The sequence below is a fragment of the Aspergillus mulundensis genome, assembly GCF_003369625.1.
Source record: "Aspergillus mulundensis strain DSM 5745 chromosome Unknown scaffold_17, whole genome shotgun sequence".
NCBI classification, from domain to species: Eukaryota; Fungi; Ascomycota; class Eurotiomycetes; order Eurotiales; family Aspergillaceae; genus Aspergillus; species Aspergillus mulundensis.
The window spans coordinates 500051-526405 of record NW_020797905.1 but is presented as its reverse complement, the minus strand read 5'-3'; the positions used below and the strand labels follow the sequence as shown (position 1 = coordinate 526405).

General features: G+C 53.5%; 9 protein-coding genes across 9 annotated transcripts; 3 read left to right on the top strand and 6 right to left on the bottom strand.

Annotated features, from left to right (window-relative positions):
- Positions 1–834: 834 nt before the first annotated feature.
- On the bottom strand, positions 835–1785 carry DSM5745_10963 (YoaK family protein; the record flags this gene model as incomplete). Its single annotated transcript, XM_026752979.1, has 1 exon — positions 835–1785. One exon carries the CDS (start codon positions 1783–1785, stop codon positions 835–837), a length of 951 nt encoding a protein of 316 aa, XP_026598617.1.
- A 305-nt stretch (positions 1786–2090) lies between these two features.
- On the bottom strand, positions 2091–4355 carry DSM5745_10962 (uncharacterized protein; the record flags this gene model as incomplete). Its single annotated transcript, XM_026752978.1, has 3 exons — positions 2091–2646; positions 2702–4004; positions 4070–4355. 3 exons carry the CDS (start codon positions 4353–4355, stop codon positions 2091–2093), a joined length of 2145 nt encoding a protein of 714 aa, XP_026598616.1.
- Positions 4356–5821: 1466 nt separating this feature from the next.
- On the bottom strand, positions 5822–7257 carry DSM5745_10961 (putative integral membrane protein (Pth11); the record flags this gene model as incomplete). Its single annotated transcript, XM_026752977.1, has 6 exons — positions 5822–6169; positions 6240–6380; positions 6447–6602; positions 6716–6850; positions 6918–6985; positions 7044–7257. 6 exons carry the CDS (start codon positions 7255–7257, stop codon positions 5822–5824), a joined length of 1062 nt encoding a protein of 353 aa, XP_026598615.1.
- A 1050-nt stretch (positions 7258–8307) lies between these two features.
- DSM5745_10960 (FAD-dependent oxidoreductase) lies at positions 8308–11261 on the top strand (the record flags this gene model as incomplete). Its single annotated transcript, XM_026752976.1, has 5 exons — positions 8308–8337; positions 8437–8897; positions 8949–10350; positions 10689–11026; positions 11078–11261. 5 exons carry the CDS (start codon positions 8308–8310, stop codon positions 11259–11261), a joined length of 2415 nt encoding a protein of 804 aa, XP_026598614.1.
- A 1038-nt stretch (positions 11262–12299) lies between these two features.
- DSM5745_10959 (uncharacterized protein) lies at positions 12300–13741 on the bottom strand (the record flags this gene model as incomplete). Its single annotated transcript, XM_026752975.1, has 6 exons — positions 12300–12544; positions 12612–12679; positions 12729–13114; positions 13167–13234; positions 13297–13333; positions 13409–13741. The coding sequence occupies 6 exons, from the start codon at positions 13739–13741 to the stop codon at positions 12300–12302; spliced, it is 1137 nt and encodes a 378-aa protein (XP_026598613.1).
- Positions 13742–14430: 689 nt separating this feature from the next.
- Positions 14431–16382, top strand: DSM5745_10958 (cytochrome P450; the record flags this gene model as incomplete). Its single annotated transcript, XM_026752974.1, has 7 exons — positions 14431–14635; positions 14730–14862; positions 14912–15103; positions 15155–15306; positions 15359–15612; positions 15676–15950; positions 16004–16382. The coding sequence occupies 7 exons, from the start codon at positions 14431–14433 to the stop codon at positions 16380–16382; spliced, it is 1590 nt and encodes a 529-aa protein (XP_026598612.1).
- Positions 16383–17065: 683 nt separating this feature from the next.
- Positions 17066–18159, top strand: DSM5745_10957 (uncharacterized protein; the record flags this gene model as incomplete). Its single annotated transcript, XM_026752973.1, has 4 exons — positions 17066–17270; positions 17328–17347; positions 17410–17897; positions 18042–18159. 4 exons carry the CDS (start codon positions 17066–17068, stop codon positions 18157–18159), a joined length of 831 nt encoding a protein of 276 aa, XP_026598611.1.
- An 892-nt stretch (positions 18160–19051) lies between these two features.
- Positions 19052–20329, bottom strand: DSM5745_10956 (zinc-dependent alcohol dehydrogenase; the record flags this gene model as incomplete). Its single annotated transcript, XM_026752972.1, has 4 exons — positions 19052–19539; positions 19608–19686; positions 19746–20119; positions 20182–20329. The coding sequence occupies 4 exons, from the start codon at positions 20327–20329 to the stop codon at positions 19052–19054; spliced, it is 1089 nt and encodes a 362-aa protein (XP_026598610.1).
- Positions 20330–21350: 1021 nt separating this feature from the next.
- DSM5745_10955 (uncharacterized protein) lies at positions 21351–25419 on the bottom strand (the record flags this gene model as incomplete). Its single annotated transcript, XM_026752971.1, has 3 exons — positions 21351–24769; positions 24837–25320; positions 25393–25419. 3 exons carry the CDS (start codon positions 25417–25419, stop codon positions 21351–21353), a joined length of 3930 nt encoding a protein of 1309 aa, XP_026598609.1.
- Positions 25420–26355: the final 936 nt, after the last annotated feature.

The following is a 26355-nucleotide window of genomic DNA, read 5'->3' as shown; positions in this document are numbered from 1 at the left end:
CCGACGACTGTCAATGTCAATTCCGCATCTTACGGTACACTGACTTCATCGATTCCGCTTCCTGCGCAAAAACGCTTACTTCCCCGTCGCCATCCTGTCCATCTGTGTGCTCAACACTGTTGTCGAACATGGCCCAATCCATGGCAACTTCCTCAAGTTAGGAGAATCCCATTCTCACCGCGAGAGCCGCGTATAAACTTGCCTCCTAGTCAAGAACTGTCGACATCCTCCCTCTGAAGCCGTTCGCATACAAACAGCTCAATTGTCGGGATGGCTTATTAGTCTCCAACCACCGTTGCATACCTGAAGAGCGCAAGTGCTCTCTGGAATGTGCTGTCCGTGTAAGAAACATGGCCACGGACCGTAAGGTATTTATCCTGACTATGCCATTCTTCATAATCACTTAGCTGGCTTACAACGAAGAGAGGTCACTTGCCGTGCTCACTGCGTGGAACACCGAGGCCTTGAAAAGTACAAACATGGCCAGGAAACGCGACCTCAACCTCTCCGTATGCCAAAGCTGAGTTTCAGAATTGGATTGGTTTCAATTCGACGCCATTACTAAACGGTCAGTTCAGTGATCATCTGCGGCCAGAGAGCACTACCTACGCGTTCCCTATACCCGGTCGACCCCGATCAGCACTACCAGTCTCTGCCTTTAAGTACACTTCGAAAGCGAGGAGCAAACACGACGCCGGAATCTACACACTGCTGCGATGATGCTGGGGGCTTTGCATCAATTCTTTCTGGCGGCTGGCCGGGGAATTCTTAAGGGTTTTAATGGCAATGTGCAGGGTACGGAAGGGCTTAGAGACGTTCTGCAACTGGAATACTCTACTCAGCCCTATCACCCTCACCGCTCCAAAGCAACCAAGCAAGCACAATCGCGCCTTTCAGCACGACCACCATCCACAGCGCCCCCATAAGCCCAACCTCACTCTTCGCCCAAGCCCCTCCGAGCAAAATACCCACAAACAATCCCACAACAGCCCCAAGACGCCTCCACTCATCCGCACCCTTCCCCCTCCCAGAACCACCAAGATACGAAAACAAATCACAGTAAACACTGGTAAGCACCACGCTCGTCAACCCACTGAACCCAACAACCCGACTCGTAACCGCCTGCCCGGAGCTCTGAAACGCAACAAGCGCCAGCGGCAGCGCAATCTCCCAGCCCAATTCATCCGCCTTACTCGCTTTATGCACAGTCACAATACCAGCCGCCACAGCAACACAGAGCATCTGCACCGTAAAGCTGAGTGCCAACGCACCTCGTTCCCTCGGACTCCGGAACATCCTCGAGAGAAGCGTGAAGAGAAGACTGCCAACACAGAAACTCGCGATTGAAATCAGCGCTTTCAGCCACCGCTGTGCCTTTCCGCTCTCGTCTAGTCCTGACAATCCGAGACCCAGGTATACGGTGTTGCCGGTTTGCATGCTCACGAAGGAGCCCCATATGAACACGGCGGAGCTGTCGAGAAGACCGGTGATTATGTAGCAGGTTAGGAGGAGGAGGTCCGTGCGGTGCGGTGTGATTTCGGTTGTGAGGTGGTGCTTCAGGCGCTGGAGGGAGAGGGAGGACAAGGGGTTTCTGTGAGTGGCAGGGCTGCTGGTCCCGTGGCTGAGGAGGGGAGAGGTTTCGTGGGTGGGGAGCATGCGTGCCATTGGGTATTCTGTCGGTTGGCTGAGTAGGTATTTCTCAATGATAAAGGGTTCAGGAGAAAGTTGAAGTTTTGTTTTGGCGACTTCCAGAAATTGTGGAGTTGGTTCTGGCCATGACGTCATGCTGCGTAGGGCTGAATGTACCTGGATAGCCAAGATTTAGTCTGTCTTGGGGAGTAGTAGCTTGATCCTATTTATCCAACAGATCAGATTATCTTCTGCAGTTAGAGAATCATGTCCTAGGCGTATGGTGTATGGCAATATATGTCTTTCATCTGCTTTCACCGGTATATACTTGATAGCCCTAAAAGACTGCATCGTGCGCCTCCGATACTGCTGTCTTCTAGGCGTTTCTAATATATGTCCAGCCTGGTAATATTGACATCACTAATCTACAGATATCCTACAGTATGCTTTGATCTAGCCAATCAAATTACATGCATCGCCCTGAGCCTCTTGATATGCTCCGCCATCCTAGGGTCTTTGTCCTTAAGCCACTTCCCAAACCCATCTTTCAAAGGACTTGCAATCAAGCTCTGCTCTCTCCACTCATGCAGTTGACATGGCACCGTCTGCCCCGTATAAATCCTCTGCGGGTTGTCCATGGCTAGCGGCCACAACTCCGTAAGACGCGCAGAGTGCGTTGTAAGCATCGCGAAGAGCTCGCTCCAGACGAGATTACCAAGAATACGCATGTGTCCCACGTAGCCGGGGGCATACTGATAACGAACGGGTCTGTCTTCGTCATGACTCTCGCTGTGATCAACTTCACTTTCGGGGACCGAGTCTGAGTCGAAGTCTGCGTCGACGGCTAGGAGGTGGCCGCGGAAGGCGCTGTTACCTGGGAATACTTTCTCGGCAGATTCAATCGCCGGGTGGGTTTCGTATCTGTAGGAGGCTGCGCTCCAGTCATCGATCATGAGGAAGACGTCTGTGTTGATCTTTTCTCGATATGAGTCCGACTCTCGCCATTGCTGGAAGTGCCTGAAATGGTCGACGACGTTAGCTTGTTTGTAGTTAATACGAAGGCTAGACGGACCTTTTTGCGGCCGCGGTATCACTGAAATCCAGGCCTAACTCCTTGCAATCGAACCAATGGAGCCTGAGGAGCGGCTTAACCTCATCTGCGCCCTGAATGTTGTTTCCCCAGTGCAATATATGGGCTTCCATGTTCCTCTTCACAGTCTGCCATTCTTCGTCGGAGGCCTTGTAGGCTGCACGGTAGATGGCAAACCCGAACTCACGGCGAGCTACTTCCGGCAGCTGTGGATTTTTCAAGTCATACTCGTGAGACTTGAGAACATACTCTATCCAATGGACCAGCGGAGGCTGTGGGGGCAATCGTCCACGTATTTCTTTCCGAAGCATATCCTGTGCCGCTACGAGTATCGAGAAGCGGACACGAAGAGCAGCTAGCGTCTGCAATCGCCCAGGCTCTGACTGGTACGCAGAAGAGCTGTTATGCAGTGCTTGAATTAGCTCTTCATATCTTCCCTGGTAGCCCTTTTTTTGGGCGTCCAAGCCGGGATAGTGTAGCCCGGGTGTGACCTCGGCGGGGGGTTGGTAACCGGTATAGCCGTCCATGGACATCCAAATCATGAGATCAGCCATTGCGGTAATCTCCGTAAGATTCTGTATTCGGTCTTGGTAGACCTTGGTCTCCTCTGAATCCATCTTCTCAACCACTTGGGGCACGTTGCAGAACTCGTTTATAGTGTGATCTCGCAATTCGGCCACGCGAGAAAGAACCCAAGAATGAGCAGTTGCAGTCATGATTTCGTATTTTGCGCGGATGAATGCTTCCCACAAGCCAACTAGATTGAGCTCCAGTATATTCCCATTTGGATCCTGGAGCTTGCGACGAGCGTTCAAGGCATCCTGGAGCTCTTGCAAGTCGCCCGCTATCAAGTTAAAGGTACCACGCATATTGTCGCGAACTTCAGGTGTATTTAGATACTCAAAGACAACAAGGACAGCCGTCAGGTGCTCACGCGCGGTGTTGAAGTGCTTGGGGTTATTGAGGTCCTTTTCAATCCATCGACTGTCCGGCATGGGGACAATACCATCCTCGAGCTGACGCTTGAGTGAGTGGATGTTCTGGCCAACACGACATAGCCTGCTAGTGTCTCCAAACTTCCCAATTCGGTCCTTCAATTTATGTATGATGGTGACGGTACAGCTGTTAAAGGGAGCGGGGGCCCATTCTGCGCTTGGGAGCAGAAACAAATCACCCTCCTCTTCATCCATGATACGGAGACTAGTCTTCTTTCCATTGGGCAGTATACCGTCCCCCAGGAACATAAGAAATTGGCGGATAGTCTGATGGTCGATTAAATTATCGACTGGGATTATTAGCGCGATGCGATAAGAACTGGGACATGGTCTCTCCCAGAGAAGGGGCAAGTACCAACAGACAAGTCCTGACTCGCCCAATGCGGTTCAAGGAGCTTAGAGCCGGTAGTTTTGATCTGTGTGACATCGAAATTCCAAGTCGGCCACCCCGGAGAAGGGCTTGTGTGTGATTGTCGCGCAGTAATAAATGGTGAGATGTTTCGCTTTGGATTTCTGAGTTTAGGACCGTAGAAAGGGGGTCCAGTATGATTATGGCGCACATGCGTCAATGGCCTGGGCAGACCGTAGAGGCGACGGCTCTGAAGCAAGAGTCGAGACACTCGAGGAACTCTTGTGGGCATGTTGGTGAGTTGTTGTTTGGGAAGATCAGGGATCAGCAGTTCAGACACTGAGACAAGGGGGGAAAGATCGATCGAGCTCCACGCCACTACGCCCGTTTAGGAAGGAGGCCCCTTTCCCGGGCCCGAGGTCGGGCCGGGCCAGCCATGCTATTCTTCGGAAAGATCTCAGGTCCATCTATCGCTCCGACACTCAGATCTTTGCATCAATCACTTCCCCATAATATTTCGTCGACAGAGGACCACCCGGAGGCCCATACGATGGCTTTCCCTATGCCACAACTCGAATACTAAGATTTATCCGCCTCCTATGCAAGTGTTGGACTGACTCGAGTCAAGCGTATGGTAGCTACCACACGCGAGACATGGATGAATTACCTCCGGGTAGCAACAACCATAGATACTCTATCCAGGCCCATATCAAACAGCTCAAATCCAGCAGCGTCACACTCAGCCCGCATCCACAGCTGCCACATTTCATTATCGCATTTTGTAAGAAAAGCTAGAGTCTCTATTCGAAGAAAGAACATATGTTCAGCCCTTATATTCACGTCATGGAAAGCCTCGACAAGCCACAGCTCTAAGCACAGTAGAAGTTGACATAACATTCAGGGCTCCCATCGTCACCAATTTCGCACGACTCAATCAGCGGGAAGAAATCCGAGTTGGGGCAGTTGTCAAGGCAAGTCCTGTAACTTCCGCAGGGAGCATCGTCTACACCTAATGTCAGTACTCAGCAGGCCTTGTTCGAGAATTAAGAGAAATCTTGCATTGTGCCATGGCGAAGGCAGCCAGGCCGAGGATGGAGAGGATGGACGCGAGCTTCATTATGCTAAGCACGCTGGAAGTAAGCAAGGACATTGTTAGGGTTAGGGTGAGGAATGAACTTACTGAGGATAACCTTGGCGGAATAGCTTTGGTAGGATACTTACAACAGGACTCTGTTCCTGTTTATATAACTTCTCAGAAAAAGCATTGGTATTAGGGTTCCGAAGATGGTCGATCTTCTGCGAGGTGACGACCCGCAGTAGTCAAGCTGAAGCTGATCCTTCCAAGGTTGAATCCTTTCGGGCCTTGAAAGATACTCCGACACTCCGGAGTTGATCTCTTACTCCACGACTCCAGTCCCTTGCACTGCGAATCCTATACAGATTGGAAAATGGGCCCAAAGGTCAGCAGCACTTTTCAATACAAGACCAAGCCCTGCAGATGCCAAGCAGATCTATTACCAGTGAGAACGCCAACAAGCAGCGGTCAATCGCCAACTCAATAATTCAGTTGCCTCAGCGGATACATGATCTGCAAGTAAGACGAGATCAAATCAGGGCTCTTGTGTGCTCGAGCCCTATATTGGCTCAGTCAGCCTACATGAGTCGTATAAACTACGGTCCCACGGCAAGGGACATGAATGGTAAACGATGATATTGTTATATGTACAGGTAGAAGGGATATCTAAGCCATTATGCAGTTTACTCCGGCTCCCGCGGCCCCGTCTCAACCCTCACCTCAGTTGCAATACGAATCCCCATCCCCTTCGCCCGGTCATGCATCTGCGCTGCCTCCGCACTGTTCCTCTCGGCCAGTATACTTTCCTGCGAATCGTTGTCTCCCATTCGACTTCCCGACCCGATAATCCCCGTCATCGGCATGCTATTATCATATATGCGGCTGGTACCCTTGGCATTCCGTGATGAAACCCCGTACGTCTCTCCGTATGATTGTCCGTAGCCCTGCGTTGGGCGGCGACGATACGACGAGATGTTGATTGCGAGCGCGCGGAAATATGGGCCGTAAGTTGGGACGCAGCTTATTATTATCTTGATCATTGGTTATATGTTAGCAATCCACTCTATGGCAAGAAAAGGTGGTATTCGGTGCGAGACTCACTCCAAGACTGACTTCAACATGAGACCAGAGAATGACCGCTTGGCTGTCTGTGTATGTTTTGAGATGCTTGACTGTGAAGATGCGGATGATTTGGATGATTGTCACGAAGAAGCCCAGGCTGAAGAGCATACCGAGTAGGATCTACTCTTATCATGTTAGCTTACTCCTCCTTGACGATGATTGATCGAACTAAAAGAGTCGACGAACCTTCTGTCGCAGCTTCAGCTGCAGTTTAGCAAGGATCGGCAGCGGTAGGGCAATGATAATCGCGTCAAAGCCGAGACTCGTCCCAGCAATACCGTAGTATGACGCAACGGTGTTGATACATGTCCCCGGGATGGACTTGTCCCATTGACGGGCAATCTATACTCGCTTAATTGTCAGTCATGTTTTTAATCCTTTCTACCTGCGACGGTATAGCGGACCGGGTTGCAGCCAAACGAGATCACAAACGTAAAGGCAATCTGGTTACACACGCATGCAGCAATGACTGCAAATATGACCACCCGATACAACTTGACGAAACCTCCAATGCGGAGATAGGACGCGAGTAGCGAGATCTTGAACCCCAGTAGGGCGAGCGTGTATGTTGGGCCTTCGATATATTGCATCTGATTGATTTCGGTAGTATCGTTAGTCATGGCATACCAGCGCAGAAAACAGGGGATGGACACCAACCTTGCCCATCATGACCTCGTTGGCTTCAGGGAGATATTCTGCACTAAGGCCCAGGCCCCAGCGCGTCTCTTCGCTCTGTTAGCACATTTCTTTCTTTATCTCTTTCTCTCCTGCGCCAAAACATACGAGCAACAGTAAGTCCCGCATATACCGCCTCAAGAACTGCACTGGACAGCGTCGCATAATCATCCACCCACAGGGATTTCTTCACGTTTATTCGAACATGGAACCGCAGCGCAACGGCTATGCATGCCGCGGTCGCAAAACTCAAGCAGACCCCGTTGACCCGAGAAATATGGCTATTCGGGTCGGGCGTTTGGAGGTTGTGCACCCAGCCCATGGCTCCACGCCCACACGAGAGCGTTGGGGCCCGACTTAAGTTGCAGATGGGAAAAAAAAAGTAGTGGAACAAAGAAAGAATAAAGGGATGCTCAGAGAACAATCGATAGAGGCTATTCCGCACTCTGATCTCGGGCTGAGACTGAACTGATCATGGCAGATTTCCAGGGAATGATTCGCAGGACGTCGAAGCAATATGTTCGCGAATGCAGGCTGCGCTGCACAGAACGAGCTAATGCCAGCTCCCTCGTGCACTGATTGAGCCAGTAGATAGCCGCCAGGCGAACCTCAGCAAGCGCTAGGACTTGGCTGAAACCGCCGACACGATGCTAGTGCTTACCTACTGCTTATAGCATTTCTTCTCCTCTTATGCAAGGCCGCATCTAACAGGATCTAAACCGTAGCGTACTACCCCGGGCCGGTAAGGTTGACGCTAGGGCATTCCTTCCCCGGTCTCGCGACGCCACAATGAACCTCTAGAGTCTATCGTATGCACGCATTCTGGAGAGCCTTCTATTGTCGTCTTATGCTCCGAATCCATGAATCCATGATGGTTTGTACTCCCCGTAGTAGTGAGGCTCATATTGTGGGTGACACTGGTAACGGGCCGACAGGCGGAAAAAGCGGCCCCAATGGTGAGTGGACTCAGTGGAGCGAAGTCGGGGGAATCCGCCCGGACTGCCCGAACTGAGGCCCACCTGTCATATAAAGGGGGATCACAGCGGCCAAGGAGTCAGGGATCCTAATCATTTTGGATAGAACAATCGGTAAAGAAGACGATGGAGGAAAGGTACAGTAAGCAACCAAATGGGACAAATGACTCAAACAAGTGCTCATGAATTGTGCTGCAGACTAAGCTGTCGGTCTGCCTCGAATTCGCTTAGGCCCTTTTCTTGGCTCTTTTGTTGGCGTGATAAGGTGTGGCACTGCTGGGGATCGACATGGCGAGCGGGACAGGGCGCTGTTTATATTAATTATGTTTAATCAACAGCTTCTTAGCGTGGGGAGCTCTTCTTGCGGAGTGCCAGCTTCGTCTCTCATCCATGTAGACATGGTCAAGCTGCAGGCAAGCTTCTTTGGAGTAAGGCATTGATGCTTGTCAGTCGGTGATTGTTTGATTGGGACATGAAATGACAGTGATGGTTTGTGGGTCATGTGACTGTTCCTACCTGTACAGTAGGTATCCCTGCGACGCCGAGGCGTGGATCCTGGACAGCATCCTCAATTCCCCACAGCATCCTTACTCCAAAATCCAAATAATGGCGTCGGAGCAGAAACTGACCGTACCATTGACGCGTCCACTCCGCGCAAGACAGTTAAATACGATGGCAAGGTACATGTCGGCCGTCTTTCCCCTCGACCGGCTCAACCTGCTGCTGTCACCATGTTGGGACTCCCCACGGGATTTACCACCATTCTTACCGGCCTCCTGGCCCTGTTCCCCGCTGATGGAAGCTGCTCTTGTCGCTGCATGCCGGGCGACGCCTGCTGGCCCGATCGTGCCACTTGGTCAAGCTTTAACCAATCCATTGACGGTCGGCTAATTGCAACCGTGCCAGTAGGGAGGCCTTGCCATGGCTCTGCTTACAATGCAGCTGTATGCGATGCTCTCGGCGAAGAGTGGACACTTCCTGAGATACAGTAAGTCAATTGGACAGAGCACACTGGATGGGAACATCCTAACATGTCTAGCTATGAGACCTCTTCCTCCATCATGGCGCCGTTCTTCGCCAACGGCTCTTGCGATCCTTTCCATCCCGTCGAGAAGCCCTGCACGCTGGACAATTACATTGTCTACGCGGTCAACGTGAGCAGGCCCGAGCACATCTCAAAGGCGATCCAGTTTACGACAAAGCACAACATCCGCACCGTGATTCGCAATACCGGCCATGACTATAACGGCAAGTCGACTGGTGCCGGAGCGTTGGGGATCTGGACGCACAATCTGAAGAGCATCGAGATCAAGAACTGGAAGGACTCGCACTACAAAGGAGAAGCAATTAAGCTCGGCGCCGGTGTGCAGGGCCACGAAGCATACGAGGCGGCCGATGCGCTGGGTTTAGAGGTTGTTGGTGGTGAGTGTCCCACAGTGGGTATCGCCGGTGGATATACCCAGGGTGGAGGACATTCCGCGTTGGCCTCTGCGCACGGCTTGGCGGCCGACCAAGTGTTGCAATGGGAGGTTATTGATGGCAAGGGCAGATTCATTACTGCTACAAGGGATAACGAATACTCTGACCTGTTCTGGGCACTGAGTGGAGGGGGTGGTGGGACGTATGGTGTCGTTTGGTCTATGACCTCCAAGGCTCACCCAGGCACACCCGTTTCTGGCCTGAACCTGACATTCACAAACGAAGGCATCTCGCAGGATACGTTCTACAAGGCTGTGGGTCTGTACCACACTACTCTCCCATCTCTGGCCGACGCTGGTACCATGAGTATCTGGTATTTCACAAACACCAGTTTCTCCCTCCGGCCTCTGACCGGTCCCAACATCCCCGTCGCCAAACTACAAGAATTGGTAAAGCCATTCACCGACGGACTTACCGACCTCGGCATCAGCTATAACATCTACTCAAAGCAGTTTCCCAGCTACCTAGCTCAATTCAACGGGATGCAGGCCGATATCGAAGTCGGCATCGCTCAATACGGCGGCTGGCTGATACCACGGTCCGTGGTCCTCGAGAACAACGTCGCCCTTACAGCCGGCTACCGCCACATCACCGAGTCCGGCGCGACCTTCATCGGCGTCGGACTTAACGTCTCCAAAGCTGTTGCCGGCGACGTCCACAACGCGGTCCTCCCCGCCTGGCGAGACACTCTAATTCACACCACCCTTACCACCGATTGGGCGTGGGGCGCTGACAAGGAGATGCTCGAGCAGCAGCGCAAGATGACTGATGACTACATTCCGACTTTGATGGAGCTGGCGCCCGACTCGGGGGCGTATCTGAACGAGGCCGATTTCCGCCAGCCCAACTGGCAAGAGGCGTTCTACGGGTCAAACTACGCTGCTTTGAGGAAAGCCAAGGCTAAGTACGATCCGAATGATGTGTTTTATGCTTTGCAGGCGGTTGGCTCAGATGAGTGGACAGTCAGTGGCAGTGGGCGGCTGTGCCGTGCGTAGTACCAAGCATCTTCCCTTGTAAAATAACCAGTTGTAGGGAATGAATTGCCATTAGATAGATCAAAAGTACCTTCATGTCAAGATACTTAGGTGAGCCTAATACAAGCCTCAGATCTTAAGGATGAATGCCTAAGTGAAGGTTACAGTTTGAAGTCTCCGGCCTCCTCTTCCGTGGCCTCCTCTTATTCTCATTTCCAATCTCAACTCTCCTCGCTCTACTAGTACCCAACTGTTAACAACCTGCTAGCCCGTTACTTTCTGCCTTCTTATATCCAAAATGTCCAATGTTACGACTAGCCTTACAGAAACCCCAAGGGGACAGCAAAACCACCCAAACCGACTTCCTTGCAACTCATGATATCCATCTCGAGTCGTATTCCTTCGAGGATGCCATGGCACCACCACAGGAGTCTCGCGAGTACGTGACCGTCGAGCACCGTGTTGCTCTGGAGGACCATGACCCAGAGTCCCCAAACAGACTCTCCGACATTGTCTTCCAAAACGACTCGCCCGGCGGCTGGGATCTGCACGAACGCGCTGACTCCATTGCGCTTTGGCTTGTGAGAATAGCATACGAATTTCCGCGTCCCCTGCCCCCCAATGTTCTTGACATGGCGCACTATTGTGAAATCGCACCCGTGCTGTATAAAGTCTGATTCCTGTCTCTCAGATACTAGCTAATCCCGCGTCATAGCCATCCCCACGGTCTCGACTTATCCGACGATGGCTTGAATCGCATGGACCCAGCCGCCGCCAACTGTTGGAACTCCGACATCTACGAGTCCACCAGGAGGACCCGAACCGGGCAGAGCTTCGCGCACTTGATACTGCTCACCATCCTCGCCGTTCCTGGGGCCGACGGGTCCATAACCCACTGAGAGCTCTGTGCAATTGTGACAGCCATGCGAAACCATGCGTTTCAACCCGCCGGGTTCAACGTCGAGGACGGGGAGTATGAAAGCGAAGCCGAGGACCTGGCTGCCCATCAGCGCGAAGAACTGCGCTATACAGAGCTGCTCTTTGAATGTGAGCAACGCTTCCCGGTGCTTATGGTGGCTGTGCTGGGTAACCAGGCTCGGATCAACTATGCATGCATATCACAAGGGGAACAGCTCCATATACGCCAGTCGCAGCTGTATAGATTTGCGGAATTCGGATCAGCCTCGTTTGATCTTTTTTCTCGCGTTCTACTCAGCGAACCCGTGCAGCTGGATTAGAACAGGACGTTGCGGTGACAGGCGACTGCTGTTCTGAGTTTTCAAGGATCGCTACGTCAACTGCGGTTGAAGGGCCGAGTTGCAACAAAATACATGCACCCTCTAGCCTGCATATAATCAAGGTCAACGTGGATTTGTCAGGCAAATCTACTAAGAGACGGTCACTGTGCTTGCAATAGTTCCATTGCTGCGGCTCGGCCAACAATCACCTATATTTCTTGTCCGTACTACCTACCTTGTTTAATCCACAACATGTAACTGAAGCAATTATATCTCCGATGCCATTATGTTATTGGCGGGATCTGGCTCCTGAAAGCTGTCAATGTCCATCCAGACGGGATGAGCTCATGACGGCAGCCAGGAACCGGGTTGAGTTCCCTCCTCAAGCCCTAACCAGGCTCTACCCTCGTTGTTATACTGACATAGCTGATCACGTACAGAAGTCTTATTCCATACTTGGGAATGAAACTGTCAAAAGTCGAACCACGTCGTGCGCTTCCCCACAGTCGATCGAGCCGAGCCAATCTGCCCTACCTATACCGTATGGCAGGGGCATGGGGACCCGCTTTCTCTCCGAGGTCCCAGCTACGGTAACGGTAGGTAGCCCTTTCGGTTAAAAAGAGGCTGAACAGATACAAAAGGTATTCAGGGCCTCCACTCTTTGACTTCGAAACGCAAATTACTTCCTAAGTATTCTAGCTATCGAACCAGCTGATCCTGACTCTGACTCGTCGTCAGGATCATAAATTCGGACTGCTTGTGAATCTGTCCCAGCGGTACAGGGCGGGCATTTCGTGCCTCATCCTCATCGCTCTGGTGTGTTGTGTCTCCATAGCAGCGTGGGAAGATGGCCTTCAAAAGCGCCGGAATACTCGGCATGCAGGCGCAGACGATTGCCACGTCGCATTCGACCATGCTCCAGTAGATGGCCGGGTTGTTGTCCACTGGAGTTGGATCAGTGGATGTAATATGGCTGGCATGCAGTTCATGTGCAGGGGTAGGGGAACTGACTGCTTATATTGGCGGATTTGGAGAACTTGATTAGCGAGCGAAGACGGAGACAGCTTACTACTGTGATCCTATGCTCGTTAGCGGGCGTCGGGTCTTACTATATGGAGCGAAACGTACAAGAACCCCGTACAAAACATAACCAGCACCAAAACTTTCTTCCTCGTCGACAGGGCGAGTTTCCACACCGGCCTGATCGGCAAACTGATGATACTCAGATCCATCACGATTTGCATGGCCGCGCGGTACCACGAGTAGGCGCTGATATCAATGCACGAACCCGAAGCCTCGCCTGTCCAGGACTGCCAGAAGTAGGAGACAGGTGTGCATTGGAAGATCATGATAAGTGTATTAGAGATGCCGAATGCGACGGAGGTGCCTGCTAGGATGATAATGGCGGGCTTGAGATTATAGGATGGCGGGAAGATGCGGGTGTAGAAGGCGAGGAAGGAGAGTTGGGTTAGGGCTTCGGCGGGCATGTAGAAGACTTCGGCGACGAGGAGGAGCTTGACGACTTTTAGCTTGTTGTACTGTTGATTTGCAAGACGGTATATATACCTTTAGCTGGGTGGATATGTTGTCAAAGGGGATCGTCCAGAGATTGGTGCCGAGGCCGTTCTTTTGCACTGGATTTGTCAGTCTTGTCTAGGGCTTTAAGATCGATACAATGCGAGGATAGGAGACTAACGGGGAAAGGCCATGGCGTTCAAGGGTATAGCGCAGACCTATGGAAACCGTCAGAACTGCCCCAGGCTTCTAAGGCCTCAGATAGCTGACGATAAGACATCTGCATGACTCACCAGGGCAAAGATAATCAAGACATCATCCCATCCAAACACCTTCCTGGTCACAGTCCGCTGGATCACTCGCAGGCCGACCATGATTACTGCGAGCATGCCCAGGGACCCCGCCAGTGCAGGCGTCAGACCTGCATTGCTCTCTTCAGGGATTCCGCACGCTGCTCGGGTCGCGTTGGTCGAGGCTAGTTGGGTATTAGCTAGAGTAGGTTTGGTGTGGGATATAGCCAGATGGGTTCGGATTGTAGTGGTGTACATAGGGTTTGCTTGACGGTGCATTGCAGGCCGTAGCAGCCAATTGCGGTCTCGAGGAACTGCGAGTCTGTACAGAGACATGTTGCATCTGTCAAGGCGCAAGACATCGTGCTCACTGCCGCTGCCGCGCAGTTTGCCTTGCCTGAAGGTGAGCTCCCGTTCAAATGGCTGCCATCGAGCAAGGAGTGCACGTACTGCACAAGCCGGTAGATCATCCAGGAACCCCGACAACATATTCAACCTCATGACGACTGGTCATATGGCAGGCCGAGAGTTGGAGAGTTCAATGGCAGCATCCTGAAGACGCCTTTTCCGTAGCTTAAGTAGTTGATGGCTAACCGATCCCCTCGAATGACTCGTGTCTCGTAAGAAGCCCATTATCACACCCCGGGATGTCGCATGATGCAAGGTACATGATTCGCGGAACTCCAACATGCCGCACAGCAAGAGAAGGGCCGTTCAATAACGGCCGCAAGCCTGGTGGAGCCGCTATGCAGCTGGAGATTGCAAAGGAATTGCCGGGGCATACACTAGGCCAGGCTAAGGGTAGGTTGGCCAATCAAGCATCCCATGTTGGCAATATCCCTGCATCCCGGCCGTGTCTTAACGGCCCAAGATAGACTGTTCTCCATGCCTCGAATGATATTTAACCTGGGCTTTCCGGAATCGCTGTCCAGGACCTAGCCAGGGGAAGCTGCGCCGACTCTGGAAACTCCGATGTGGAGGTTGCAATCGCTCCTGCCTGCTTCAGCTTGGTATCGACCTTAACCATGGGGTCATTCTCTTCTTCACTGCTCAGTGTGCCTCTGGGCCTTCTCGCCTTGTATATCATCAAACAATTCTTGACTCCAAAGACATCAAGCCCCCCACTCCCTCCAGGCCCTAAACCGAAGCCCATCATCGGAAATCTCCAGGACCTCCCTGCGTCGGGCCAACAGGACTGGGTGCACTGGGCTGGATTCAAAGATCGCTACGGTAGGCTCTGCTCTTGTTGGCATCTGCGATGCGACGCAATGGATGATCGCAGAAAATACCATGATACAGGCAGTAGTTGAGACATAACGTCTAGGACCCATCAGTTCCATCACCGTCTTCGGCCAAACAATCGTCATCCTCAATGACTCGCGCGTCGCCTTCGACCTCCTGGAGAAACGCTCCAATGTCTACTCCTCGCGGCCATGGATGACATTTGCCGGTGAGATGTAAGCAACAGCATACCTGTTTCCCTTGATCACATAGTAACCGGGATAGGGTCGGCTGGAAGGACATCCTCGCCATGCAGCCATACTCCAGTACCTTCCGCGCCTATCGAAAAGCCATGCACCGCGTCCTCGGGACCAAGAACACCGTGGCGCAGTTCAACGCGTTGCAGGACGTCGAGGTGTGGCGGTTCCTCTTCCGGGTACTCGAGAAGCAAGATGATATTGTGCAGCATATTCGAACGTAGGTACCCGACAATGCTATCACGACTTTTATATACTGAGCGCGGGACAGGGAAACCGGCGCCGTGATCCTGCAGATTGCGTACGGGTACAAGATCAATCCGCATGGCCACGACCCGCTCGTCGCGCTGGCGAACGAGTCCATCGACAATTTCTCTGTTGCTGGGACGCCCGGGGCGTTCTTGGTTGATACCATTCCACTCTGTAGGTTTCTCACCCTCCATAGTCGTGTATTTCGCTAAGAATCAACAACCAGTAAAATACATACCCTCCTGGTTCCCCGGTGCCGGGTTCAAGCGCACAGCAGTCGCATGGCGCAAGGGCCTGCTGACCACCATCGAGAAGCCGTACCGGCTTGTCAGGCAGCAGATGAAGACGGGTAAGTACCCGGACTCTTACTTGTCGAATCTCCTCGAGGAGGCGCAGGAAAGTGGGAAGCCGCTCAGCGCCGAGGAGGAACAAGTCATTAAATGGACGGCTGGGTCGTTGTATACTGGGGGTGTGGACACGGTACTCCATGGACCTCCCCCTATGACAAAGTATTGACGTCTGCTAACCCTAAGATCCTGGTAGACTGTTTCCGCGCTCTCGTGCTTCTTTCTTGCCGTCGCCCTCTATCCGGACGTGCAGAGAAAGGCGCAAGAAGAGCTCGACAGTGTCATTGGCACGATAACGAGACTCCCCACCTTCGACGACCGTCCGAGCCTGCCATATATTGACGCCATTGTAAAAGAGATCCTGCGGTGGCATCCCGTCGCCCCCATGGGTATCCCGCATGCCACGTCGCAGGATGACGTCTACGAAGGATATCTCATCCCCAAGGGGTCCTTGATCATGCCCAATATATGGTGGGTAACCTACCCTTTCAATTTGTCATCAGGTCTGACTGACGCTCGAACAGGGGCTTTGGCCATGACCCAGCAACCTACAAAGATCCGCACCTCTTCAACCCATCTCGCTTCCTCGGCGAGAACCCCGAACTAGACCCCCACGATCTCACCTTCGGCTTCGGACGGCGCGTCTGCCCAGGTCGGCTTCTCGCCGATTCGACGATCTTCTTGACGGTTGCGCAGTCGTTAGCTGTCTTCGACTTTACGTCCAAGGCTGGCGATGCGAGACCTGAATTTCTGCCTGGCGTTGTCAGCCATCCTGTTTCATATAAGCTTGATATTAAGCCGAGGAGTAAGAGGCATGAGGAGTTGATCAGGGCTGTCGAGGTGGAGTTTCCTTGGGAAGAGGGGGATGCAAAAGAAGTGGAAGGGATTGAGGTTGATGTGTGAGTCCGTAGATGTTCTTGTCTGGAATATGTATTATGCAATCAATGGCGTTCGAATTATCCTATAGGATTCTTCAAGTGTGGTCCCAATGGGGTCTCTGGCTTGTTAGTTAGGGCTCAGGCCGGAAGCGGCCAGATGTATAGGAGGCGACGATGAGCCGGGCGATGAGGTGCCGAGGACATCCCTATCATTGACAACTGATTTTCTTCAAGATCCGCTCAAAAAACAGCGGAAAACGGGCCCGTAAGCCGTTATTTATCTGATTTCATCCAGGTGATCAGCCAATCTGATAAAGGGGCTCATTGAACTAATTATTCAGTCTACTCCGAAAAATAGGTGGCACTGTCACCTGGCTTTTTTAGCGCAAGGCCAGGTCCAATCCGGGGTACCATGGTGATGCCCTTTCGATCGGGACTATCGTCTCCAGGATTGTGATCGGTTCAAATGGCAGGGCATAAAGCAATGTGCATTGGATGCAGTTCCTCCAGGATCCTTCGCCTAGGCTGGGCATCGTCTGCGATGGAGATTAGCGTCGATGAACAACAAAGAATGCAACCGACTAGCAACCCAAAGACCGCCTGGGCCACTTCCACTTTCTTGCTATTGCTCAAGTGAGCTGCCTGTCGAAGACATGTGTATATGTAGTCATGACGGGTGTCTCTCCCGCAAGCCCAGGCCATTGAGCCATGTATCCTGTCTCAACTGCGAGTGCAGCACCCTCCGGGGAGTCTGGGCCAGTGCCAGTGCCAGTCCCCGGGTTTGCTGCCTTCCTCAGCCTGCTTGAAGTCGCGCGGGCGATGGTGATCGTCTATTGGGTTCTCCCGTCGATCTTCCTAGTCATCCGAGTCTGCTTCAAGATCTTCACCCTCCGCCAGTTCAGGATGTCGGATGGTATGTATCCCGCCACAGCACGGTATGCATAGGATTTCTAACCCTATCGAATTGCAGCTGCCATGCTCATCGCCTGGGTGAGTCCCTTCTCCATCTCTCATTGAGTTGCGCCTTCATCCATAGCTGCTGACACCCACAGGCCCTCTTCACAGCCCACCTAGCCCTAGCCTGGCTCGTCCTCAGCGCACCCCCCGATAGACGGACCTTCGCCTCCCTCCGCCCGTACTACTACGCCGGCACGATCCTCTACGGGATTTGCCTGTTCTTCCTGAAAGCCTCGATCCTGCTGCAGTTCATCGAGGTCTTTGCGCAGCACCGCCGTGACTGGTTCTTTTGGGCTTGCCAAGCTCTGATCTGGTCAACTTGCATCTGTTATGGCATCATTGGCCCGCTGCTGGGTGTTTTCTCTTGTCCTCCGTCTCGGGCGGCCTCGGTTTCTTTGACTAGGGCAGGTGGCGGGGGCGCGTCTTGCTTGGTACACGCCGATATTCTGGACGTGTGTTCGGGCGTGTTCAATGCCGCGTCGGACATTACCATCCTCGTCCTCCCGCAGACGCGCATCTGGACGCTGCAGATGCCACTGCGTCGGAAGCTGGCTATTTCGGCGGTTTTTGCGGTGGGGTTGTTGTACGTCTCTATCCATTTCATGACTTCCAGCCAGACAGTGCAGTCCGCCCTAGTTGTTTCCTACTGACCATGTGCCACGGTCAACCTGCAGAGCCACCGCATCCGCCATCGTAAGACTAGCATACTCAGCTCTTCATTTCACAGCAGCCGCCAATATTGCCCACGAGCGGTACATGCGTGGTCTCTGGACCCTGGGGCTGCTAGAGATGGCCTGCGGGATTATAGCGGGGTGTCTCCCCTCCACAGCGAAATCGGTGTATAATTTTTCGCGGCGACCCTGTGTTCTGAAGTGGCGAGATGCGCTGCGGACTGTCTTTTCGTTCTCGACTCTGTCCTTCCCACGGCAGGGTCGAGGCCGAGGCCGAGGGACCGTGACCAGAGATGAAAACGCGGACTCTGCGCAGGAACAGGGGCAGGGGCCAGACGCACATGTGGCATTGGCAATGCACCTACAAATAAGGAATAAGCGCTGGTCTCGGGCACGCGCACACGCGCAGCCTGATCAGTATCCCTTGACATCTTTTGCGACGGAGCCTGGTACCGCGCGCTCGGTCTCTTCGTCTCAGACGCAGAGTGTGAGGTAGCAGCGCGAATCGAATGCTGGGTCAGGCTTGTTTTGGATGGATGGAGCCATGACCGGGACGAAGCGAGAACATGGTAGTGACAGCTATATTCGAGCCAACCGACATGCGGTGTCCAAAGCATCCCTATCCCTCATCGCCAACGACCTCTTCTGCTCCCAAACCCCTAGCAGCCGTCCCCGTCGCATAGACTCTTGCTACGATCCATCTTCGTATCAAGATAGTTATTGGCCAGTCGATCCTCCATCAGATCCAGCACCAAGTCACTATTATCGGCGAAGACATTGTGGGCGTCGGGTGGAGTTGGTTCGGGATGGCTTTGGGTTGGAGTTTGTTTGGAGATACAGTGGGAACGAAGAGTGACTTGGATAGCCGGGAGGGAAGACGGAAGAATGATGGAGGAATGGAAGCAGTGGTAGGACATGAGACGGAAGTTGTGAAGTCCGGGATTGACAGAAGAGATGGTGCACTGTTGGATTCTCTGGCCGAGGTGGCAGGGCTGCCTGCCTTAAGCGAGTTCCTTCCTTTCTAGTTTTCCCACTCATCAAGTCATCACTACGCCAAAATCCAGCATCATTCACTGCCAACCTGCAGGACCACTCTTCCTGCAATGTCTCCCCTTTCCATCTCCTCATACACCCTGGGCAAGTCTCTAAAAGGCCGAACCTCGACAACGGGCTTCACAATCCCCCGCCGTGTCAAATCAACAGCTTCCATACACTCCTTCAACGACCCAACCAGATTCCCCGTGATTCTCAGCCCCTTAATTACAATCGTGCTGATCGGCGTCTCCAGACAGGGCCGTCCCGGTGGAATCCCTACACAGCTCAGACAGCCTCCTACCCGCAACATGTCGCAGGCATTTGCAAACGCCCTGGCACTGCCGGCAGTCACGACCACTGCATGAGCTCCCAGTCCAGTGAGTTCATGTACCCTCTGGACGGGATCCTCGGTTGCGAAATCGATGAATTCGTGCGCGCCGAGTCCGCGGACGAACTCGCGTCTGCCAGGGCCGGTGTCCACGCCGATGACGAGGGCACCCTGAGCTCGGGCATATTGCACTAGAGTATGACAGTGCGTCAGCAAACCAAAATGAAAGTACGAAGCCTATGCGTGACAAGCATCATACCTGCCAGATGCCCAAGGCCCCCGCCAGCCCCAACAACCACCACCCAGCTCCCGGGCTTGACGTTCGTGTTCAGTACTGCCTAACCATCCGTTAGCAAACAGCTTACTATAAGCATCATTCAGGACACAAGATACACACTTTATAGGCCGTAACCCCAGCACAAAGCACCGGCCCGATAACAACAGGATCAACATCATCCGGCAACAAGGTCAAATAATCCGCATCCAGCGCGATATACTCCTGGAAACACCCATCCTCATGGTGCAGGTGGTTCGTGCTGGCCACGCAGTACTGCTCGGTCCCCGCAAGACAGAACTCGCAGCACCGGCAGATCCGGCTTGCAAAGCGGATGCCTACTAGTCCGCCAATCCTGAGTCCGGCGTTGTGCGTGATATCCGGGCCCAAAGCCACGATGCGCCCGACGCCCTCGTGGCCCCCTACATGCGGCAGCTTGATGTTGGTGATGGGGGTCCCGGAGGCGCTGGCTGCGGTACCAGATTTTGTGTGCAGGTCTTTCGATGAGATCAGTTTCTTGAGTACTGCACTTCCAAACATGGTGCTATGGCAGGCTTACCGCTTTGACAAACACCTGTATATAACACCTTGGCTAGGACTTCATTGCGTCCTGGCACTGGAACCGGGTAGTCATCTTTGAACTCGACGCTGCCGCCAAGGGTGGACACAACGGCGGCGGTTTGGGTTCTGGGGATATCAGCGCCCATCGTTGGCACTGAGAGTGTGGACAGAGATTGGAAACTTGAAGAGCTCCCGCCTCTTACCAACAAGTTAAATAAGAGACTATTTATGTGTAGGGATCGCCGATGCCCGAGCTCGGACTTCGATTCCCAGTTCAGTCTGCGGGGGCGACCCAGTCGGAACGAATCTATATGATGTGGTACTTCAGTGCCCATGGTCAGCAGACCATGCTATCAAGCATAGCAGAACGTATCATGCAGCGAAGTGACTGTAGTCGAACATATCTATTGGGTGATGCATGATGGTCTGGCCAGGCTCTAAAGCATTCTCCAGGCCGGATGGGGACAGAGAGTCGGGTACAGTGCGGGGATGTTGCGGGGATGTCACCTGGTTCAACAAAGAACCTTACTCCAGCTACATGTTGGCTGCATGAATTTGAGGTCTTCATTGACCTATCCTACAGCTGGAGAAGAGGAGCAGGCTGTCCACGCTAACCCTTCCGTGTGCTTGTGCGTTTGCCTCCTAGTAAGCCGGTACCATAATACAACTTGAATACTTTTTTTCTTCTGTGGTTTCACTACGAAGGAGCTCAGAGCAATGTTTGGATTATAAGAGGGAGAATAAAGGGTTCCCAGTTGGGAGTGCAGGGGCTTTTCCAGTCTCATTGAGATTGTTCAAGGTACTACCTAGGGAGATGGATAGGCTGCATGTCTATAATGGCATGACTACCGCAGTAAGTAGGGCATCTGTGCCTCCAGGGCTAGTACCCAAGCAGAGAAGTCTAGGCGAAGGAGAGGAAAAGAAAAGAGAGGATGAACTGAATAAGTGAGCTCCTCGGAGCTTTCATATTCTCGAGTTCAAGCTCGAGTTCGAGTTTGCGTATAGTAACGAACGAATACGGCCAGGGGTATCTCTCAATACAAGCACAAGCAAGCACAGTAGTAGTCAAACAAGACAGAAGCAGATCAAGCCAAGGGGCTAGAGAAACAGCATATAAATAGCCCAGGTTTCATGCAGAAGACCGTCACCACATCAAGTCGTAAGTCGTCAAGCCTGCTCCAATGACTCCAGGTCCTCCCACCCGCCCTCCCGCTCCAAGTGCTCCCTCACCCGTCCCCTCAGGGCCTGGATCTCGCTTCCCAGCGCCTCAGTCCACTGCCCCTCAACAGTAGCAACCTTATCCTTCAAATCATTCGTCAACGCGCGCTCCTCACCAGCCTGACTCTCCCGCATCTCGCGCGCCACAACATCCTCGGCTTCCCCGCGACGAATCCGCTCCGTCTCGTCCAGTTTACAGTTCGCGCGCATCACAGCGGACTTGACTTCATGCAGCAAACAAAACAGATTGGTCTGGCTCTCGATAAACTGGTAGCTCGATTTCTCGGCGTGCGAGAGCAGCGTGTACAGATATTGCAGCGGGTGACGCAGATAAGACGGGTTCTCCTCGTACTCGGTCGCAGGGATCTGGATGGCGAAGCCGTCGAGACGGTCCGGGATCCCCTGCACAAGTGTGGACAGGGACGGTGCGATGTCCCAGAAGGCGGAGAGCTGCATTTCCACGCCGCGGACGACGTTTTCCTCGATCACGGACTGGAAGGATTGCAGGCGGGATAGGGCGTTGCTTTCGAAATTTGCGCGGCGGTCGAGGGCGTCGCGCGCGAAGAAGGAGGCCGTGCTGGCGATTTTGTCGTCGTTTTTGGATTGTTGGTATGGGAGGATCACGAGGGCTTTGTATTTCTCGTCGCGGGCTGTAATTAGGTCGTACATCTCGCGGTGGAGTTGCTCGCGCGCTTCGAAGAGCCATTTCAGCTGCGTGAGCTTTTCGAGGAGCTCGGGTTTCTCGTCGCCTTCTTCCTGCGGCTGGTCCGGTGAGTCGTGTTGGGCGTCGTCGAAGAGTTTACCACGGAGATCGTCGATGCAGACTGTTGCGCGGTCGATGCGGTCTGTTAGGATTGCTTGAAGGGGTTTGAGGACTGTTTCCTGGTACGAGTCGAAGAGCTTTTTTGTGAGTGCGCGTTCGCGCGAGTTCTCGTCGTTGATGAGCGCGGCTTCGGCCTCTGCCGCTTCAGCGAATGAGATGCTGCCGTCTTGGATCTGGGACTGGATGTTGGCGCGGAATTGGCGGCGGTGGTCTTTGATGCGTTCGCGGTGCGTGGCCCAGAGGGTTTCGGCGTCCGTGGCGTACCGTTGGCGCGTGGTCTTGATCTCGGTGTGGTCGCTGATGGAGCGCACGAGTGTGCGGTACGTGACTAGTTCAGGGTGGCTGTTGTTGACCGCTGGGTAGTGGCGGGGATATGGAGGTGGCAGGGTTATGAGGCGCGAGACGTCCATTTTGTGATTATGATGCTCCGTGGATGCGCTGTAGCTGGCGCTGCTCTGGCTGGGGGTGGGATATTCTGGAAGGGTTTGGTCCTCGTGCCAGCCGACCTTTTCAGGCGGGTACTCGTCTGGACCATACTCCCCGTACTGGTTAAAGTGGTCAAAGGTGTGCTCTGCACTACCGTTGCTGCGGAGTCCCAGTGGTAATCCCATGTACTTGGACTCTCGCTTCGAGCGCTGGACTCTCCGTTCGCCCCCTTCGCTGCCGGACCCGGTTCTGGATTCCCACCAGCGACTTGGTGCACGGCCTCTAGAGCTCTCGTCATTGCTGATTCCGAGGCTGGCTATGGGGGAGAGACACGGTTTGTAGTTGTTCCACGAGGATTCTCCTCGGGTCGTAGGAATGTCCAGTTTCGGCCCTTTGAGTGACCGTCGATTCAGCGCTGCAGGGGCTGGCGCTGGTTTCGGTGGTGGCAGCTGGAAGAGCTTCTGCTGTAGCTGTTCCAAATTGAAAGAGCCAGCATCAAAAATCTTGCTATACCGTTCACGCCGGATCTGCGATTCATTGATGATAAACTCTGTGAACAGCCGGAGAGCTTCCGCCTCGTCAGTAGCACTAGCTTCTTTCTCGATAAACTCCTTATGCCTCCGTGTGGCGCTCTGGATGAGTTCTGCGTCCTGGTTGACGACCGAATCCAGGGATTGTCCGCTGTGGATCGATAACCGCCGCGGCTGCAGGACAGGAGAACTGACATTCTCATTAGGCAAGTGGAGAATGTGCGAGACTGGACGGTTCTCCCGGAGTCCATGTACAGAAGACGGCCGAGAGTCTTGTCCTGACTGCAACGGTGGGGTGGGGAGGGCTTTCGGGGGAATGGCCTGGGACGAGGATTTTTGGAATGAAGATGTCTCGGCATTCGGCGAGAAAGGAGGCGTCTGCGCATATCTCTGTGATGGCGGTCCAAGCGGGCTCGGCTCCGCTCGAGGAGTTGAGAATGGGGAACGATTCGAGGAAAACAGGCTCGTTGAAGACGCCCGAGACTGGGATGTAGGTATATCAGATGTGACGCTGTGGTTGCTGCGCGGTGTGTACTTGGTAGATGCATCGCGGGACTTCTCCGCGCTGTGTTGGCTATCAAGAACAAGATTGGACGGTTTCACTTGTTCCAAAGCGTCAGCCCAAGGGTTTGTGCTCGTGGACACTGCACTATAATCATCGAAAACCTGGCTCTGCCTATTCCTGCGTTCTATCCGTCGTTCTCGAATTCCCTTTACACTGGAATCCCGAACAGCTGCACTGCGGGAGAGGCCGCCGCTAATGGAGTTTCGAGATGTATGCGTAATGCTTGACCCTGAACCGTTGGATTCCCAAGAGACTGATTGACTGGAAGTGTCGACATTCAACGGCGCTCTTTCTGGTCTCTGCGCAGGCTCAGAAGGACCTTCGTCCACCCATCCTGCCGGTGTCGGTGGAATGCTGCCAAGCCCAGTTCCCAAAGACGGAGGTTGGCGTGATATCCGGGTAGGTGGTGGCTGCGAGCCGCGTGAAGATGATCCATCGCCCAATCCGCTCACACTCTGCGATCTCGGAGCCGGCGGTGGGCCTGGCGGCGGCGGAGGTAGAGGCATTCCCGGCTCCCAAGCTGCGTTCTGTGGCGATCCGCTCCTCGATTGGCTTGCGGCTCTTGAGGAGCCTGCACTCGATACAACGGGCCCGGCCGAGACCGCCCGTCTAGAGTTCGGAGCACGGCCCGAGTCCTCACGTTGAACGGCAGCGTGATAGCCGTACGCGTTCGATTGAGACGCATGCAGGTTATCCTCTGAGACCATGATATACGGCCGAGATCCTCCGTTGAACGATTGCTCGTGATATGCATCAGCCCGGTTGTGGGAGGACGACCTCGACGATGGAGCCCCCTGCGGTAATGGAGGAGGCGGGGGAAGCGAGACCTGTCTGTTATGACCTGCGTCTGGCCGCACCATGGAAATCGGGCGAGTACGTGGGATCGACTGTTGCCGGCTGCCCATGTACGGAGATCCAGCATTAGGAGATGTAGTGTCATGAGCTGGCGTGGTACGGCTTGCATGGTCCGGCTGTTGCTGCTGTTGGCTTGGAGGAGAGTACGGTGGAGGTGGCGATGACAGCTCTAATATCCAAGTCAGCCCTACACGAGACTTTTCTCAACCCGAAAGACGCCGATCCGCGAATCGCACCATCACCACAAGTATAGAAGTGGTACTGACCAGGCTGGACGGCGTATCGATGTTGTGAGACCACCCTGAGCATATTCCCCGACTGCGAATAGGGCGACTGCCCATGATTGACCGGCCCCCAGTCCTGGGGATTGTAGGGGGCGTTATACTGTCTTGAAGCCATAGCCATGGGTGAAGAACCAAGTGCTGTACCGGCTGAGTTAACAGCAGGAGACTGGGTGAAAGGGCTGGACAGGGAGGTGGTCGACAGCGGCGTAGATAAGTAGCCCGCCCCGAGCCCGACACCGAGTCCCTGGCCCTGGAACTGATGGTTGTTGAAAGAGGTGGTCAAAGGCGGCGGCTGCATGGGATATTCGCGTCGACCAGGGGAAGGCAGACTGCGAGGCGTCGGCCAGCCGGTGTTGGCTGTGTATGGACTGGACGACGGATCGTCGCCAGTGTTACTCGGGGACCGCCAGCTATGAGCGAACAGCCTCAAGTCAGCCTGACGGGAACAGAACAAAGAAAGGAGAGGAGGATACGAGGATAGGAGGGGCCAGCGCGCACCTATTCATACTGGCGCAGTCAGGAGCCAACCAGACATGGTGGCATGGTTCGATACCCGCGCGTTGGTAAGATGAAGAAGCGACAGGTCCCTTGAGGAGGATGCAAAGGGCGAAGGACTCTAGCGGGACGATGCCTAGGCCAACCAGGTCAGGATGGATCCAGACGAGTTAAAAATAGGTCGGGATCGGTCAGCGTGGCTGCAGAAGCACACTTTGAAGCAGAAGAGGACATCCTATGCAGGCTGGGCCGTTTCATCACAGCCGGCGTTGAGTCGGCGCTTAAAGGATCCATTGGCGGCTTCTCACAGGCCAGCGGTCGTATCTCCCCACGTTGCTCAGCAAACCAGCATTGACTCTCGTGTCCAAGAGTTCGAGATTGCCCGAGCTAGTCTGAAGTGGTGGTAGCGCATTCTAATAATGTCAGTCGAGCTGTCAAGCCATTGGATGATCTGCCCACACTGAGGGGTAGTCTGACAGGGACGGCTGAGCTATATAGCTCTGGTTCCATGTACTGTAGAGTGATAAGATAAGTAGAAACTTGCAAGAAACACCTCTTGAACAGAGTCAGATGAGGGCAATAGTAAAATGCGTGGTGAGGTTCAAATGTACTATATCAGCGACCTCTCCTTCTTTTCCCTTCTTCTTTTGGTGCTTTTCGCCGAAAGTTGAAGATGGACAGGAAGCTGGGTCATGGAAGCTTGTTTTGGGTTGACAAGTGCCGAGTCTAATTCCAGGATGCAGCAAGTTCTGGCCTTGATTATGCTCACGTGCTATAAAGCTACAGGGCCTAAATTCCTTCAGTATATACTCTTGTAGAACGAAAATATATCATAATTTAGATCTCATTGTCCATACCTGGCCATCGGGACTTATTTACGATGGCCAGAATATTCTGCTGAAGCTGCGTGGTTCATGAGATACTTTAGGGGGAGAATATGAACCTGTAACTGTCTACGAACCCGTACACCTCGTGG